This window comes from Staurois parvus, unplaced genomic scaffold, assembly GCF_062004578.1.
Source record: "Staurois parvus isolate SC_StPar_1 unplaced genomic scaffold, SC_StPar_1.0 ptg003636l, whole genome shotgun sequence".
In the NCBI taxonomy this organism is placed as follows: Eukaryota; Metazoa; Chordata; class Amphibia; order Anura; family Ranidae; genus Staurois; species Staurois parvus.
In genome coordinates this window covers 44560-63019 of record NW_028321432.1, presented here as the reverse complement: position 1 = coordinate 63019, position 18460 = coordinate 44560, and the positions used below count along the sequence as shown (strand labels likewise).

The following is an 18460-nucleotide window of genomic DNA, read 5'->3' as shown; positions in this document are numbered from 1 at the left end:
TGGATAACAACCACCTCTCTCCCACCCTAGAATGGGCCAGGCCAGCCTTCTCTGACCCCTCCCCTAATGTATGACAGCCACTTCTCTCCCACCCTAGAATGGGCCAGGCCAGCCTTCTCTGACCCCTCCCCTAATGTATGACAGCCACTTCTCTCCCACCCTAGAATGGGCCAGGCCAGCCTTCTCTGACCCCTCCTGTAATGTATGGCAGTCACCTGTCTCCCACCCAGACCTGTGGGTCATCCATCTCTGACCCCTCCCCTAATGTATGTCAGCCACCTATCTCCCTCCCAGACCTGGGGGTGGGTCATCCATATCTGACCCCTCCCCTAATGTATGGCAGTCACCTGTCTCCCTCCGAGACCTGGGGGTGGGTCATCCATCTCTGACCCCTCCCCTAATGTATGGGCAGCCTCCTATCTCCCTCCCAGACCTGGGGGTGGGTCATCCATCTCAGGTGAACTCCCCTAATGTATGACAAGAGTCCTCCTATCTCCCTCCCAACCTGGGGGTGGGTCATCCATCTCTGAACCCTCCCCTAATGTATGACATCCTCCTATCTCCCTCCCATACCTGGGGGTGGGTCATCCATCTCTGACCCCTCCCCTAATGTATGGCAGCCTCCTATCTCCCTCCCAGACCTGGGGGTGGGTCATCCATCTCTGACCCCTCCCCTAATGTATGACAGCCTCCTATTTCCCCCCCCCAGACCTGGGGGTGGGTCATCCATCTCTGACCCCTCCTCTGATGTATGAAAGCCTCCTATCTCCCTCCCATACCTGGGGGTGGGTCATTCATTGCCTACCCCGCCCCTAATTTATGACAGCCTCCTATCTCCCTCCCAGACCTGGGGGTGGGTCATCCATCTCTGACCCCTCCCCTAATGTATGGCAGCCTCCTATCTCCCTCCCTGACCTGGGGATGGGTCATCCATCTCTGACACCTCCCCTAATGTATGGCAGCCTCCTATCTCCCTCCCAGACCTGGGGGTGGGTCTTCCATCTCTGACACCTCCCCAAATGTATGGCAGCCTCCTGTCTCCCTCCCTGACCTGGGGGTGGGTCATCCATCTCTGACCCCTCCCCTAATGTATGGCAGCCTCCTGTCTCCCTCCCTGACCTGGGGGTGGGTCATCCATCTCTGACCCCTCCCCTAATGTATGGCAGCCTCCTGTCTCCCTCCCTGACCTGGGGGTGGGTCATCCATCTCTGACCCCTCCCCTAATGTATGGCAGCCTCCTGTCTCCCTCCCTGACCTGGGGGTGGGTCATCCATCTCTGACCCCTCCCCTAATGTATGGCAGCCTCCTGTCTCCCTCCCTGACCTGGGGGTGGGTCATCCATCTCTGACCCCTCCCCTAATGTATGGCAGCCTCCTGTCTCCCTCCCTGACCTGGGGGTGGGTCATCCATCTCTGACCCCTCCCCTAATGTATGACAGCCTCCTATCTCCCTCCCAGACCTGGGTGTGGGTCATCCATCTCTGACCCCTCCCCTAATGTATGACAGCCTCCTATCTCCCTCCCAGACCTGGGGGTGGGTCTTCCATCTCTGACCCCTCCCCTAATGTATGGCAGCCTCCTGTCTCCCTCCCTGACCTGGGGGTGGGTCATCCATCTCTGACCCCTCCCCTAATGTATGACAGCCTCCTATCTCCCTCCCAGACCTGGGTGTGGGTCTTCCATCTCTGACCCCTCCCCTAATGTATGGCAGCCTCCTGTCTCCCTCCCTGACCTGGGGGTGGGTCATCCATCTCTGACCCCTCCTCTAATGTATGGCAGCCTCCTATCTCCCTGCAGGGCCTGTGCCATCCTGACGCCCCTCCCCCAAGTCGTTTGCTGCGTTACTGTCTGATCTGGTGGCTTCCATTTTTTTTTCTCCTGACAGGGACCATCATGATGAGCGGCTGTGGGATTCTGACTAACGGGAAGGGGACGCGGAGGGAGTACTGTGAGTTCAGCCTGGACGAGCTGCAGGTCAGGATCCAGTCTGTGTCAGCATGTGCCGAGACCCGGGGAGGATTTGTGCATAGATGGTGTCTGGGGAGGGGGCTTCCCTCGCCCTCCCGGCGTCTGGGATGGGGGCTTCCCTCGCCCTCCCGGCGTCTGGGATGGAGGCTTCCCTCGCCCTCCCGGCGTCTGGGATGGGGGCTTCCCTCGCCCTCCCGGCGTCTGGGATGGGGGCTTCCCTCGCCCTCCCGGCGTCTGGGATGGGGGCTTCCCTCGCCCTCCCGGCGTCTGGGATGGGGGCTTCCCTCGCCCTCCCGGCGTCTGGGATGGGGGCTTCCCTCGCCCTCCCGGCGTCTGGGATGGGGGCTTCCCTCGCCCTCCCGGCGTCTGGGATGGGGGCTTCCCTCGCCCTCCCGGCGTCTGGGATGGGGGCTTCCCTCGCCCTCCCGGCGTCTGGGATGGGGGCTTCCCTCGCCCTCCCGGCGTCTGGGATGGGGGCTTCCCTCGCCCTCCGGGCGTCTGGGGAGGGGGCTTCCCTCGCCCTCCGGGCGTCTGGGGAGGGGGCTTCCCTCGCCCTCCGGGCGTCTGGGGAGGGGGCTTCCCTCGCCCTCCGGGCGTCTGGGGAGGGGGCTTCCCTCGCCCTCCGGGCGTCTGGGGAGGGGGGCTTCCCTCGCCCTCCGGGCGTCTGGGGAGGGGGGCTTCCCTCGCCCTCCGGGCGTCTGGGGAGGGGGGCTTCCCTCCGGGCGTCTGGGGAGGGGGGCTTCCCTCCGGGCGTCTGGGATGGGGGCTTCCCTCCGGGCGTCTGGGGAGGGGGCTTCCCTCGCCCTCTGGGCGTCTGGGGAGGGGGCTTCCCTCGCCCTCCGGGCGTTTGGGTGGGGGCTTCCAATGGCTGTCTCTTACCCAGAGGAGGGGGGTAAACTTTGACCCCTGATATCAGGGTGGAGGACCACTCTATGTTGTATCCATCATTAATGGTGGTCTTCTGTTACCAGGAGGGTGACCACATTGGACTCACCAGGAAATCCAACGGAGCTCTCCATTTTTACATCAATGGCATGGACCAAGGTGAGACTCTCTGCTCTCTATATCCTGTTGTGGAGTGGGGGCACACGAGCGCCGAGAGTGGGACTCTCCAGCCACGGTATACACAGGTTTTATTGGTGTTTGCCCTGTAGGTGTGGCCTCCTGTCAGACTCCTCCGGTGGTTTATGGTGTTGTGGATCTCTATGGCATGGCTGTCAAAGTGACCATCGTCCATAATCACAACCACGCTGACCGGCTGCGGAGGAATAACGCCATCCTGAGGGCGAGATCACCCGATGCAGGACGCCAGAGCTCCAACACACCCGATCCCGGGCAACTGCTCTTCCACCCCAACTGTGGACAGAAGGCTTCAATCATCAACGGGGGGCGTACCGCCCTGAGACCTCAGTATGTACCTGTGTGGAGGCTGGGTCTAGGCTGGACTCATCTCTCACCTCCTGTCTCTGGTGTCCTCTCATCTCTCACCTCCTGTCTCTGGTGTCCTCTCATCTCTCACCTCCTGTCTCTGGTCTCCTCTCATCTCTCACCTCCTGTCTCTGGTCTCCTCTCATCTCTCACCTCCTGTCTCTGGTCTCCTCTCACCTCCTGTCTCTGGTCTCCTCTCACCTCCTGTCTCTGGTCTCCTCTCACCTCCTGTCTCTGGTCTCCTCTCACCTCCTGTCTCTGGTCTCCTCTCACCTCCTGTCTCTGGTCTCCTCTCACCTCCTGTCTCTGGTCTCCTCTCACCTCCTGTCTCTGGTCTCCTCTCACCTCCTGTCTCTGGTCTCCTCTCACCTCCTGTCTCTGGTCTCCTCTCACCTCCTGTCTCTGGTCTCCTCTCACCTCCTGTCTCTGGTCTCCTCTCACCTCCTGTCTCTGGTCTCCTCTCACCTCCTGTCTCTGGTCTCCTCTCACCTCCTGTCTCTGGTCTCATCTCATCTCTTACCTCCTGTCTCTGGTCTCATCTCATCTCTTACCTCCTGACTCTGGTCTGGTCTCCTCTCTCACCTCCTGTCTCTGGTCTCCTCTCATCTCTCACCTCCTGACTCTGGTCTCCTCTCATCTCTCACCTCCTGACTCTGGTCTCCTCTCATCTCTCACCTCCTGACTCTGGTCTCCTCTCATCTCTCACCTCCTGACTCTGGTCTCCTCTCATCTCTCACCTCCTGACTCTGGTCTCCTCTCATCTCTCACCTCCTGACTCTGGTCTCCTCTCATCTCTCACCTCCTGACTCTGGTCTCCTCTCATCTCTCACCTCCTGACTCTGGTCTCCTCTCATCTCTCACCTCCTGACTCTGGTCTCCTCTCATCTCTCACCTCCTGACTCTGGTCTCCTCTCATCTCTCACCTCCTGACTCTGGTCTCCTCTCATCTCTCACCTCCTGACTCTGGTCTCCTCTCATCTCTCACCTCCTGACTCTGGTCTCCTCTCATCTCTCACCTCCTGACTCTGGTCTCCTCTCATCTCTCACCTCCTGACTCTGGTCTCCTCTCATCTCTCACCTCCTGTCTCTGGTCTGGTCTCCTCTCATCTCTCACCTCCTGTCTCTGGTCTGGTCTCCTCTCATCTCTCACCTCCTGTCTCTGGTCTGGTCTCCTCTCATCTCTCACCTCCTGTCTCTGGTCTGGTCTCCTCTCATCTCTCACCTCCTGTCTCTGGTCTGGTCTCCTCTCATCTCTCACCTCCTGTCTCTGGTCTGGTCTCCTCTCTCATCTCCTGTCTCTGGTCTCCTCTCTCATCTCCTGTCTCTGGTCTCCTCTCTCATCTCCTGTCTCTGGTCTCCTCTCTCATCTCCTGTCTCTGGTCTCCTCTCACCTCTGGTCTCTGGTCTCCTCTCCTATCATCTCTTGTCTCCGGTCTCTGGTCTCCTATCATCTCTCGTCTCCGGTCTCTGGTCTCCTCTCATCTCTCACCTCCTGTCTCTGGTCTCCTCTCATCTCTTACCTCCTGTCTCTGGTCTCCTCTCATCTCTTACCTCCTGTCTCTGGTCTCCTCTCATCTCTTACCTCCTGTCTCTGGTCTCCTCTCTCACCTCCTGACTCTGGTCTCCTCTCATCTCTCACCTCCTGACTCTGGTCTTCTCTCATCTCTCACCTCTTGTCTCTGGTCTCCTCTCCTATCATCTCTTACCTCCTGTCTCTGGTCTCCTCTCATCTCTCACCTCCTGTCTCTGGTCTCCTCTCATCTCTCACCTCCTGTCTCTGGTCTCCTCTCATCTCTCACCTCCTGTCTCTGGTCTCCTCTCCTCTCTCACCTCCTGTCTCTGGTCTTCTCTCATCTCTCACCTCTTGTCTCTGGTCTCCTCTCCTCTCATCTCTTACCTCCTGTCTCTGGTCTCCTCTCATCTCTTACCTCCTGTCTCTGGTCCCCTCTCATCTCTTACCTCCTGTCTCTGGTCTCCTCTCACCTCCTGACTCTGGTCTCCTCTCACCTCCTGACTCTGGTCTCCTCTCACCTCCTGACTCTGGTCTCCTCTCACCTCCTGACTCTGGTCTCCTCTCTTACCTCCTGACTCTGGTCTCCTCTCATCTCTCACCTCCTGACTCTGGTCTCCTCTCATCTCTCACCTCCTGACTCTGGTCTCCTCTCATCTCTCACCTCCTGACTCTGGTCTCCTCTCATCTCTCACCTCCTGACTCTGGTCTCCTCTCATCTCTCACCTCCTGTCTCTGGTCTCCTCTCATCTCTCACCTCCTGTCTCTGGTCTCCTCTCATCTCTCACCTCCTGTCTCTGGTCTCCTCTCATCTCTCACCTCCTGTCTCTGGTCTCCTCTCCTCTCTCACCTCCTGTCTCTGGTCTTCTCTCATCTCTCACCTCTTGTCTCTGGTCTCCTCTCCTATCATCTCTTACCTCCTGTCTCTGGTCCCCTCTCATCTCTTACCTCCTGTCTCTGGTCTCCTCTCTCACCTCCTGTCTCTGGTCTCATCTCCTATCATCTCTCACCTCCTGACTCTGGTCTCCTCTCACCTCCTGACTCTGGTCTCCTCTCATCTCTCACCTCCTGACTCTGGTCTCCTCTCATCTCTCACCTCCTGACTCTGGTCTCCTCTCATCTCTCACCTCCTGACTCTGGTCTCCTCTCATCTCTCACCTCCTGACTCTGGTCTCCTCTCATCTCTCACCTCCTGACTCTGGTCTCCTCTCATCTCTCACCTCCTGTCTCTGGTCTCCTCTCATCTCTCACCTCCTGTCTCTGGTCTCCTCTCATCTCTCACCTCCTGTCTCTGGTCTCCTATCATCTCTCACCTCCTGTCTCTGGTCTCCTATCATCTCTTACCTCCTGTCTCTGGTCTCCTCTCATCTCTTACCTCCTGTCTCTGGTCTCATCTCCTATCATCTCTCACCTCCTGACTCTGGTCTCCTCTCACCTCCTGTCTCTGGTCTCATCTCCTATCATCTCTCACCTCCTGACTCTGGTCTCCTCTCACCTCCTGTCTCTGGTCTCCTCTCATCTCTCACCTCCTGTCTCTGGTCTTCTCTCATCTCTCACCTCTTGTCTCTGGTCTCCTCTCCTATCATCTCTTACCTCCTGTCTCTGGTCCCCTCTCATCTCTTACCTCCTGTCTCTGGTCTCCTCTCTCACCTCCTGTCTCTGGTCTCATCTCCTATCATCTCTCACCTCCTGACTCTGGTCTCCTCTCACCTCCTGACTCTGGTCTCCTCTCATCTCTCACCTCCTGACTCTGGTCTCCTCTCATCTCTCACCTCCTGACTCTGGTCTCCTCTCATCTCTCACCTCCTGACTCTGGTCTCCTCTCATCTCTCACCTCCTGACTCTGGTCTCCTCTCATCTCTCACCTCCTGACTCTGGTCTCCTCTCATCTCTCACCTCCTGTCTCTGGTCTCCTCTCATCTCTCACCTCCTGTCTCTGGTCTCCTCTCATCTCTCACCTCCTGTCTCTGGTCTCCTATCATCTCTTACCTCCTGTCTCTGGTCTCCTATCATCTCTTACCTCCTGTCTCTGGTCTCCTCTCATCTCTTACCTCCTGTCTCTGGTCTCATCTCCTATCATCTCTCACCTCCTGACTCTGGTCTCCTCTCACCTCCTGTCTCTGGTCTCCTCTCATCTCTCACCTCCTGTGTCTGGTCTCCTCTCCTCTCTCACCTCCTGACTCTGGTCTTCTCTCATCTCTCACCTCTTGTCTCTGGTCTCCTATCATCTCTTACCTCCTGTCTCTGGTCTCCTCTCATCTCTTACCTCCTGTCTCTGGTCTCATCTCCTATCATCTCTTACCTCCTGTCTCTGGTCTCATCTCCTATCATCTCTCACCTCCTGACTCTGGTCTCCTCTCTCTCACCTCCTGACTCTGGTCTCCTCTCTCTCATCTCCTGTCTCTGGTCTCCTCTCCTCTCCTCTCTCACCTCCTGTCTCTGGTCTCCTCTCCTCTCTTCTCTCCCCTCTCTCTCTCTGGTCTCCTCTCCTGTCTCTGGTCTCCTCTCATCTCTCATGTCCTGTGTCCGGTCTCCTCAGTTTGTGTCTTTAGTGTCAGAAATGGATAATTATTGTCATAGAAAGTTCTGAACAAGCAATAATGATGATGAGATGTGACCGGCATGACTGTGGTGTGTCTTGTCTGAGCAGTGCCACAGATGACTTTAACCATGGGGTGGTCCTCAGTAATCGGCCATTGCACAACAATGAGGTTTTCCAGGTCCGGATAGATAAGATGGTGGATAAGTGGGCGGGATCCATTGAGATCGGGGTCACCACCCATAACCCAGCATACCTACAGCTGCCGTCCACCATGACCAACCTCCGATCAGGTGAGAACACCAACCTACCCATAATACATGGCATTCATTTTCTGTAAAACATGTCTTAAGGTCCTCTGACCCACCCAGGTACCTGGATGATGACTGGAAATGGAGTCATGCACAATGGGACCACCATCTTGGATGAATATGGCCACAACCTGGACCGGCTCAAGGTCAGTTGAGCGTTTAGAGCTTTAAAGAAGGTTGGGGTTTAAAGAGCAGAAATCTAGCTTGAGATGTTTTGTAGAGGTCCATGTTGGATTGGTAGGGTGTTGTTGTGTACATGGACAATGATGGCCATGGTTTGCTGAAATCGGGTTCCTAGAGCAACACTTGCTGAGACCTCTATTCTATGCTTTTCCCTCAGGCAGGTGACACAGTCGGAGTGGTGCGCAGAGAAGATGGCACTCTGAATTTCTTCGTCAACGGGGTGGCGCAGGGTGTGGCAGCGTGGAATATCCCACCCAATGTCTTTGCTGTGGTGGATCTCTATGGTCAGGCAGCACAGGCCACAATACTGGATGAAACCGGTAAGTGGTGATGTCATGTTCCCCAGAATCAGCATCTCTGAGATGTCTAAAACTGACTGCTGAGAAGAGACACCCAAGATATTCCTGCCAGTTAGGGCTTGTCATGGCTCTTCTGAAGGAGATCTGGGCAGCATGTGTCCTGTCTGTGGAGGGAGGGCGGCACGGGCGCCCCTCTTTGGGGTCAGCACGGGTCCCGCTCCCCAGAGTCAGTAAATTGTGTCATATTTCCCAGATGGAGACATGAGGATACGTCAGTAATGGTCAATACGTGCCCTGAGAAGTCAATGAGGTGTGAGAAGGGTCTTCCCCCCTCTATTAATCCTGCATTGTTCCTCCTGTGTCCCTACTACGGAGTGTGACGGTCGGCCATCTTTATATCTGTTTTTCCCTCTTCTCAGATTCGGTGCCTCTGGCGGGAGAAGAAGAAGACGCCCTCGCTCTGACCCCGGGAACTCCTTGCGCTCTCCAGTCTCTGTCTGACCTGCGCTTCCATCACCTTCATGGTAGTAATGCCCTGATAACCAACGGAGGCCGCACTGCCCTGAGGAACAACTCTCGCAGTGAATTCAATGACGCCATTGTCATATCTAATAGGTAGGTGTGGGGCAGTAAGTGACCCTCTCAGCTGCTATGTCCTCATCCTCCTGCCATTGTGTAATGAACTGTGTAGATTGTAGAGGCAGAGCGCGCACAGGCAGAGCGCGCACAGGCAGAGCGCGCACAGGCAGAGCGCGCACAGGGCCTGATGTGTGGGGGGTTTAACAGGTCTTCTGGTACACAGAAGGGGATGTGAGATCAGTGTAGTGTGGATGGCGAGACTCAGCAGGGTTCTAGGAGGAAATTGGGGTGCAACGGTAAGGGGAAATCCCCAAGTGACACTCCCAAGACATGGAGATACTCACGGCAGGTTTACAGTACAGCAATATGGCACCATAGGGAGTTAGGGCGGCACTTAGTGAGTCCAATGTCACGGGTAGCAATCCAGGCACAGCAGGGGTAGTCCAAAGGGCACAGCTAAGTGATCAGTCACCGGGCACAGTTCACAGGACATAGATTAAATGGCAGCAGTCACAGGCCATAGGGCAGCAGAAATGCATAATTGAAGGGTTCAAGGACATACACTCTAAGCATCTGACCTTCTCTGGTAGCCGGCAAGGCAGTATTAACAAAAGGGGGTCCAGGCAGGATGACCAGCAGAGTAGGGACTTGCAGTGTTCTGAGGAGAGGTGGAGGTCCAGGATTACCTGGGCACAGTGTCAGATACCCTGTGCAGCGGGCAGTACACAGCAGAACAAGTGACAGAGCAGAGGGCACACTGAGGAGAGGCTTCTGCGCGAGGGGAGAGAGGCATGGCCTCAGTCTCTGGTCTTCATAGGTGCAGACAATACTGGCTCCGGCAGGAACAGGTCATAGCTCTGGCCCCCTACTCGGGTATATATGCCTAAGCTGGGGCACAATCCCATGGGCCAGGTAACCCCATGCTTGGCTTCGAGTTGTCCTTATAACCGCTGCATCAGTAGTGTGACCGGGGGCAATTATGGCAGGCATGGTTGCAGCACAGGAAGGAGAGCTCACTGTTCCCACCAGAACTTTAGCACCCATGGAAGGAAGCATGCGGCCAGTATGCTGTTCATCTATAAATCTTTTCAGCAGGGGCTCGGGCTGCTCAGCCCTTGCACACAACTGGTGTGGAAAGCTGAGAGCTGCATGTGAGGCACTGAGGAAGGAATGGGATTCAGGCTTCATGTCTGCCCACATGTGAGTGGTGCAGGGTGGTGGGAGACATATGTGAAATGGGGGGGGGGGGGACAGCGTGCCTGTGACATCTTATCATTTCTTTGTACTATTTGTGTGTACTCCTGTGGTGTAGCTTCTCTTCCTGCTAGGTGTGGGGTTCCACTCTTCACAGGCAGATTCTCCTTCTCTGTGTTCCTCTAGTGGAACTGTCTCATCTACTTCCTTTTTTTTTTTTTTTTTTTTTTTTTTTTTTCTCTTTTGGGTTGGGCTTCTTCCTATTCCTCTGTTCCTTTTCAGGGTAAGTCCCCCTTGTACCTCCTGGGTGGGGCTTCCTCATATTGCACTGTTCCTTTTTCCAGGTAGGTTTTCCCTCCCCCTATTCCTCCTGGGTGGGGCTTCCTCCTATTCCTTTTCATACCTGAGTTGGGTTTCCTCCTCCTTTCATGCAGCACCCTTTGTAAGTGGTCATTCTACTCCTTCTCATTTGTTTCAGTAATGTGATAACCACTTCATCTCTCTCTCTATCTCCAGGCCTTTGAAGGACGGGGAACTCTTTGAGATTGTCATACAGAAGATGGTGGATCGTTGGTCAGGATCTATAGAGGCAGGTGAGGATGTGGATGGAGGAGCTGGCCTGTGATATGATATATATGATGGGGACATAATCTGATTTCTATAGTGCATAAGGTTTTGGGTTTTATGTTATGGTGGATCTGAGGTCAGCTATGGACCTGTTTTTGGAGTCTCCTAAAATCGAATCACAGGTTCATTGTAGTATAGCGTTCACCATCTTATTAAAAGGTGCTTGAGCTCTGGAAATTGCACACCAAAGATGCCAGGTTCTGCGCCGTGTCCCTGTGTTTAGGCGGCCATCTTGGTAGAGGCAGGGCTTAGCTTCCTTAGGTTAAGGCTTCCCCTGATGGTTGGAGAGGTAATGATAAAGGTGGAAAAAGCACAGAGCCACAGAATGGATAAAGCAGAAGCAGGGAGATCCTTGCAGCGCGGGTCCTTGGGTACAATATGCAGACTGTTCCATCCTGATACTGCCCTTTCTGGTCCTGACACCGCCACTACTCTACTTTGTCCTCTCTGGCTCTCACTCCCTATGCTGCCCTCTGCAGCCCCCGACGCTGCCCTCTGACATTGTCCTTTGGTCCTGACAAACTTAGTCCTAGTCACTCCTCTCTGGTCCTCAAACTGAACTCTCTCCTATGCTAACCATCTTTTTTCCATATATCTTTCTCTCAGGAGTGACTTGTATCCGCCCCGAGGACCTGGAATTTCCCAACACCATGACCGACATAGACTACGACACCTGGATGCTGAGGTAGGACCCCTGTGGGGACCACAATGGAGGACACCTCCAGGGAACCTGGGCTTTGTATTACGGTGTTGCTGTGGAGTAGGCACTACAAGGTGTCCGCCGTTACAATATCCTTACTCAGATAAGTCTCTCTGATTTGGTTTCACTGATGCTTGGCTCTGACCTCTGACTACATGGCTAAGCCACACCCCCTGCCATTTCAATGTCCACTGAGACTGTGTCAGACCAGTAAAGGTGCTCTACTTGCACAGGCTGCTGGCAGTTGGTGTTGCTTGGCCGTTAAATCTGGGAGGAGAAACTAAATCGGGGGGCACAGGAGGTGCATTGTTTGACCAATGGGAGGGTCTGTATCTTGTGATGGCTGCTTTAAGGGGGAACGTTGGCTCCCCAGAATGTTATTGAAGGCCCCATGATGGAACTAACCCTTTCTCCAGCATAACACCCTTCATGGGCCCCCAGAAGGTGATAGAAGGCCCCATGATGGAACTAACCCTTCCTCCAGCATAACACCCTTCATGGGCCCCCAGAAGGTGATAGAAGGCCCCATGATGGAACTAACCCTTCCTCCAGCAGAACACCCTTCATGGGCTCCCAGGAGGTGATGGAAGGCCACATGATGGAACTAACCCTTCCTCCAGCAGAACACCCTTCATGGGCTCCCAGAAAGTGATGGAAGGCCCCATGATGGAACTAACCCTTCCTCCAGCATAACACCCTTCATGGGCCCCCAGGAGATGATGGAAGGCCCCATGATGGAACTAACCCTTCCTCTAATTTCCCAGTGGCACACCCTTCATGGTCCCTCAGGAGGGTACAAGAGGCCCAATAATGGAACTAACCCTTCCTCTGATTTTTCTAGTGGCACAGCCATCATGCAGGACGGGAACACTCTGAGGACCAACTATGGATGTGATCTAGATTCTCTGGGATCGGCGTCCCGTATCGGAATGATGAAGACGGCCAGGGGAGACCTTCACTATTTTATTGATGGTGTGGACCAGGGCGTCGCCTGTACAGGACTTCCTTCTGGAAGAGGTGAGCTCCACCCACAATGCACTGCTGCCCCTCCCCCCCCACCCATTCTCATTAACCCTTAGCTGTCCTCTGCAGATATCTATGCTGTGGTGGACCTGTATGGTCAGTGTGTCCAGGTGTCCCTGACTGGTGGTAGCGGTCTTATTGATAACAGCTTATCGGCCAGTCACATCACAGATAAATCCCTCCCTACCCCTTCACCAGGTAAGTTGTCAGTACATACTGCGCAGGGTGTCAGTACATACCGCTCCTCCGGCAGGGTGTCAGTACATACCGCTCCTCCGGCAGGGTGTCAGTACATACCGCTCCTCTGGCAGGGAGTCGGTGCGTACCGCTCCTCCGGCATGGTGTCCGGTGCGCACCGCTCCTCCGGCAGGGTGTGGGCGCGCACCGCTCCTCCGGCAGGGTGTGGGCGCCCACCGCTCCTCCGGCAGGGTGTGGGCGCGCACCGCTCCTCCGGCAGGGTGTGGGCGCGCACCCCCCCCCCCCCCCCATACAATCCCATTGAGCTTTCATGAGTGAAGACGGGCAGTCCGCTCCTGATTACACCTCACCGCTGTATACTCTGTCCCTGCTGACACTTGACAGGGCTGAGTGACCAATCACCAAGGACCAGCACTGTCATGTGGGAGGAAGTGGATCACATGCTGTTCCATACGCAGAAGTTCCAGTCTCCCGATGACTGTGTGGGGTGGGGGGAGGGGAGGTGATCCTTTCCTCACTCCATCTAACTCTGTAATATAAACTGTCTGTGTGCCCCGGCAGTGCCCAGCGTGTCGCACAGGTTCCATGCCGTGTGCGGGAAGAACGTGTCGGTGTTATGTGATGGGAGTCGGGCGGAGAGATGTGCCGGATATGGCGATGGCATCGTCTTCAGCAATCATGAACTTCTCCCCGGTGAGGTGTTTGAGGTGAGAGGAGGAAAGACCATGGAGACCGTGGAGCTCATGGACCGATTGTAGTGTGTGTCCCCCCCCTCACCCAACACTACGGAGAAGGGTGTGGGGGAGGGGAGGAAAGACCATGGGGACCGTGGAGCTGATGGACCGATTGTAGTGTGTGTGTCCCCCTCACCCAACACTACGGAGAAGGGTGTGGGGGAGGGGAGGAAAGACCATGGGGACCGTGGAGCTGATGGACCGATTGTAGTGTGTGTCCCCCCCTCACCCAACACTATGGAGAAGGGTGTGGGGGAGGGGAGGAAAGACCATGGGGACCGTGGAGCTGATGGACCGATTGTAGTGTGTGTCCCCCCCTCACCCAACACTATGGAGAAGGGTGTGGGGGAGGGGAGGAAAGACCATGGGGACCGTGGAGCTCATGGACCGATTGTAGTGTGTGTGTCCCCCTCACCCAACACTACGGAGAAGGGTGTGGGGGAGGGGAGGAAAGACCATGGGGACCGTGGAGCTCATGGACCGATTGTAGTGTGTGTGTCCCCCTCACCCAACACTACGGAGAAGGGTGTGGGGGAGGGGAGGAAAGACCATGGGGACCGTGGAGCTGATGGACCGATTGTAGTGTGTGTCCCCCCCCTCACCCAACACTACGGAGAAAGGTGTGGGGGAGGGGAGGAAAGACCATGGGGACCGTGGAGCTGATGGACCGATTGTAGTGTGTGTCCCCCCCTCACCCAACACTACGGAGAAGGGTGTGGGGGAGGGGAGGAAAGACCATGGGGACCGTGGAGCTGATGGACCGATTGTAGTGTGTGTCCCCCCTCACCCAACACTATGGAGAAGGGTGTGGGGGAGGGGAGGAAAGACCATGGGGACCGTGGAGCTGATGGACCGATTGTAGTGTGTGTCCCCCCCTCACCCAACACTACGGAGAAGGGTGTGGGGGAGGGGAGGAAAGACCATGGGGACCGTGGAGCTGATGGACCGATTGTAGTGTGTGTCCCCCCCTCACCCAACACTATGGAGAAGGGTGTGGGGGAGGGGAGGAAAGACCATGGGGACCGTGGAGCTGATGGACCGATTGTAGTGTGTGTCCCCCCCTCACCCAACACTACGGAGAAGGGTGTGGGGGAGGGGAGGAAAGACCATGGGGACCGTGGAGCTGATGGACCGATTGTAGTGTGTGTCCCCCCCTCACCCAACACTACGGAGAAGGGTGTGGGGGAGGGGAGGAAAGACCATGGGGACCGTGGAGCTGATGGACCGATTGTAGTGTGTGTCCCCCCCTCACCCAACACTATGGAGAAGGGTGTGGGGGAGGGGAGGAAAGACCATGGGGACCGTGGAGCTGATGGACCGATTGTAGTGTGTGTCCCCCTCACCCAACACTACGGAGAAGGGTGTGGGGGAGGGGAGGAAAGAGGGGGATGAGGATGGGTGATAGAGAGAGGAGGGAGACAAACTCAACAGAGGCAGGGAGAGATTTGAGGGGGTGAGTAGACATCGGAGACAATTGGGGACTAAAGGGGGCACAAAAGAGTGAGCAGAAGGAGAGAAGGAAGAAGCTGGTTGGTGTAGAGAAAGGTGTACCGAAAAATGGGGGGGCAGAGAGAAGGTGAAATGGGGGGGCAGAGAGAAGGTGAAATGGGGGGCAGAGAGAAGGTGAAATGGGGGGCAGAGAGAAGGTGAAATGGGGGGCAGAGAGAAGGTGAAATGGGGGGCACTTTGCTGTTCTGTATTCTATTGTGTTGTCTCCCTCTTCCAGGTGAAAGTGGAAAGACTGGACCCGCGCTGGTCAGGATCCTGCTCCTTCGGAGTCACCTCCATCCCTCCTCACGATGCCCCCTTCCTGGGTGGTGGGCTACCAGCAAGGGCTCTAGATCTTCGCTCACGGGTCACATGGCTGGTCTCCAGCTCTGAGGTCATGAGGAACGGACAGCGGCTCAGAGACAACTATTGCAGCAGCCTGGAGAGGATCCGGGTATGATGGCAGATGGGGAGGGAAGGATGGGGATGGTGGTTGGATATGAAGGAGAGGATCCGGGTATGATGGCAGATGGGGAGGTTTGTGGGAAACAGTGTTGGAATACAAAGATGAGGTTGGGGATGGTGGCAGGTCATGAAGGTGAAGCTGAGGATGGTGGTTGGATATGAAGGAGAGGATGGGGATGGTGATTGGATATGAAGGAGAGGATGGGGATGGTGGTTGGATATGAAGGAGAGGATGGGGATGGTGGTTGGATATGAAGGAGAGGATGGGGATGGTGGTTGATATGAAGGACAAGCTGGGGATGGTAGTTGGATATTAAGGAGAAACTGGGGATGGTGGTTGGATATGAAGGACAAGGTGGGGATGGTGGTTGGATATGAAGGAGAGGATGGGGATGGTGGTTGGATATGAAGGACAAGGTGGGAATGGTGGATGGATATGAAGGAGAAGCTGGGCATGGTGGTTGGATATGAAGGAGAGGATAGGGATGGTGGTTGGATATGAAGGAGAATTTGGGGATGGTGGATGGATATGAAGGAGAAGCTGGGGATGGTGGTTGGATATGAAGGAGAAGCTGGGGATGGTGGTTGGATATGAAGGAGAGGATAGGGATGGTGGTTGGATATGAAGGAGAAGCTGGGGATGGTGGTTGGATATGAAGGAGAGGATAGGGATGGTGGTTGATATGAAGGGAAGGATGGGGATGGTGGTTGGATATGCAGGAGAATTTGAGGATGGTGGTTGGATATGAAGGAGAGGATGGGCATGGTGGTTGATATGAAGGGAAGGATGGGGATGGTGGTTGATATGAAGGAGAGGATGGGGATGGTGGTTGGATATGAAGAAGCTGGGGGATGTAGTGACAAGTGACAGCCACTAGAGGGAGCAAACCATCCTGATAACTATTCTGGAGAGATTGATTTTAAAGGGAACCTGTGAGGACGGTGTGACTTGTCGTGTCCCATACTTTATCAGGGCAGGCTTGGGAGTTGGCCTCCTAATCCTAGCTATGTAGAACAAGCATGCAGCCATTGAAAGGCCCGCTTAGGAACGGCTAGTGGAATTTTTTTTAGCTTTAGCTTCAATCAATCATTGCTACTTCTCTGCTTGAGCTGGTGGTTGTACAGCATCCATCGGGATCTGCATCATTCTAGGGCCATTCGGTACCATTACAAATCTGCCATCCGTGCCGCTCACTTTCCTGCCAGTCAGTGTTAGAGGATCACTATTCTGCTACTCCTGCTTGCACAGAACCTCGTGGAACTCTGGTCTCCAGTCCCCACTGTCCGTCTGCAGTCACCTCTGGCCACCTTGACCCTCATCAGCCCTGGTTGCCTGGACCTTACCTTGTACTTTTGGGTCTCGTTTCAGTGCCGCTGGGCGGCCACAACATGCCTGCAGAGACAGTCCCATTGCTATGGATGACCCTTAGTGGTTCTAGGGACATATACTTGGTGTAATCTGGAGCCCAGTAACTCTTTTTCTATTGGGTCCTCCTCCGCTCCATCAGGTTGGTTCCCTGCCTTATCCTCAGGAACCTCCACATCCACTCAGGATTTTCTGACCATGTAGGCTCAACTGTTTGCCCACATTGACTGCAGAGGTCTCCTAGCCTTCCCCTGCAGAGTCTATTACTGACCCTCCAGAGGGCTTCGCCCAGACCAGACCACCAGAGTCCCAGCAGTCACTTTCTGAAGAGATTGTTGTTGCAGCACCTCAGTCACCTGGTGTCCCCCAGGTGTACATGGATTGTGTTGGATCTCATTGACGCAGTGCGTTCTGTCCTGTATTTGGAGGATCAGCCTTGTGTCTCCAGCCTTCAGTCCTTTAGATCTCCTGCAGCTGCAAAGACATTCCCATCACATTCTCTATTCAAGTCACCCCTCTGAAATGGACTTGGCCCAGGGGACTTATACTCAGAGAACTACCAATCCCCCTGCATTGAAGGTGCCCCCAAGTCTTCAAGTGGGGGGTTTCCTGGGAAGCCCCCCTTCAGGCTCTCATATTCAGGGGACCTCTCATTTTCTCTGCATCTTCTCTAGTCTATCTAAAGTTCCCCCAGCCATGACCCTTCTTACCTGAGCCCTTATAATATTTCGGGTTCTGAAGCTGTGCCATTCCTCACGAAGGCTCCCTTTCTCTAAGACATGTCCAGTCAATCATGGACTCCTTGGGCTCCCCTCCCCAGAGGGACTTCCTGATCGACAAGGCTGACCAGGGTTAGCGTTTTCTGCTCCCCTTGGATAAGGATCCATTTGGGCAGTCCAATTGTTTCTTGGGACATTGACTCTTGTGTTCAGCCTAGTGCCCTCTCCATCCACATTCTGGTGTCCTCCGGCTTCCTCTCATAAAGAAAGTCTGCTCTCAGGATCTTTGTGTTCCGCACTTTTCTGAATAGCCTGATTCCTGTAAAACGCGACCGGGATGGACCTTTCTGCGATCCAGGGTTGGCGACTTTGTGTCCAGTGAATGTGGAGGACCAGCTTAAGTTATCCCTCAAAAATCCTTCGGCTTGTACCCTGTGCCCCCTTATTAGGCAGAGTCCATCCTTTCCACCTCACTGAGGGGGTTTTGGGTGTGGGAGTAAAAGCCTCTTCACGATAAATACCACTTCACCCGTTCCTTCCTGGCTTCCTGCAGGCCTGTTTCTGAAGATCAGGTAGTCCTTTCGCAATTCTTCATCCTCTTCAGGAGACTGGAGTTAGCTATTCCTACCATCCCCAGGGTGTCGCTCTTACTGGAGTAACAAAGTCTCCAGGAATACCGTCTCATTCCTGTAAATAATTGGTTCCCTTTACATTGACAACCCCATCTGACTAAGTTTCCTACTTTGAAATCCTTTGTAGTCGTTGTAGTGCACTCCTCTCCGGGAGGGAGTTCCTCTGCGACAGGGTAAATTGCCAGACCCCTTTTCTGGATGATAGGAGTGTGTCATCCCCATTCGGATGGTCCTTCAGAGGTCTGTTGCCTTGGAATCTGACTCTTCAGGGAGTAACATCCACATTGAGTGGAATGCTGTGTGCACATGGCTGCATCTTGGATCCTTGGCATTGGAATAAGATGTTCATTGGAAGGCTGCAGCCACTGATCAGTGTATTCTGACAGCAGCAATTCCCACTGTCAGAATACAATGTCCCGGTAGGGGGATTCCTCCATCTACTTTTCCTGTGTAGATGGAGGAATTGGGTCGATTTTTCATTCAGCCTGAAAAATATAA

The 18460-nt window shown here is 54.9% G+C and overlaps 1 protein-coding gene across 1 annotated transcript in view; it reads left to right on the top strand.

Annotated features, from left to right (window-relative positions):
- Positions 1 to 1864: 1864 nt before the first annotated feature.
- LOC149427595 (neuralized-like protein 4) overlaps positions 1865 to 18460 on the top strand; it is a 60726-nt gene continuing 44130 nt past the window's right edge. Inside the window, exons 1-13 of the mRNA XM_089667870.1 lie at positions 1865 to 1973; positions 2939 to 3011; positions 3122 to 3377; positions 7556 to 7737; positions 7816 to 7901; positions 8096 to 8258; positions 8657 to 8852; positions 10527 to 10603; positions 11244 to 11322; positions 12179 to 12354; positions 12430 to 12558; positions 13120 to 13265; positions 15019 to 15234. Of these exons, the coding sequence (XP_089523996.1) occupies positions 1893 to 1973; positions 2939 to 3011; positions 3122 to 3377; positions 7556 to 7737; positions 7816 to 7901; positions 8096 to 8258; positions 8657 to 8852; positions 10527 to 10603; positions 11244 to 11322; positions 12179 to 12354; positions 12430 to 12558; positions 13120 to 13265; positions 15019 to 15234 (1860 nt within the window). The 5' untranslated portion in view covers positions 1865 to 1892. The remainder of the gene's footprint in view (positions 1974 to 2938; positions 3012 to 3121; positions 3378 to 7555; positions 7738 to 7815; positions 7902 to 8095; positions 8259 to 8656; positions 8853 to 10526; positions 10604 to 11243; positions 11323 to 12178; positions 12355 to 12429; positions 12559 to 13119; positions 13266 to 15018; positions 15235 to 18460) is intronic.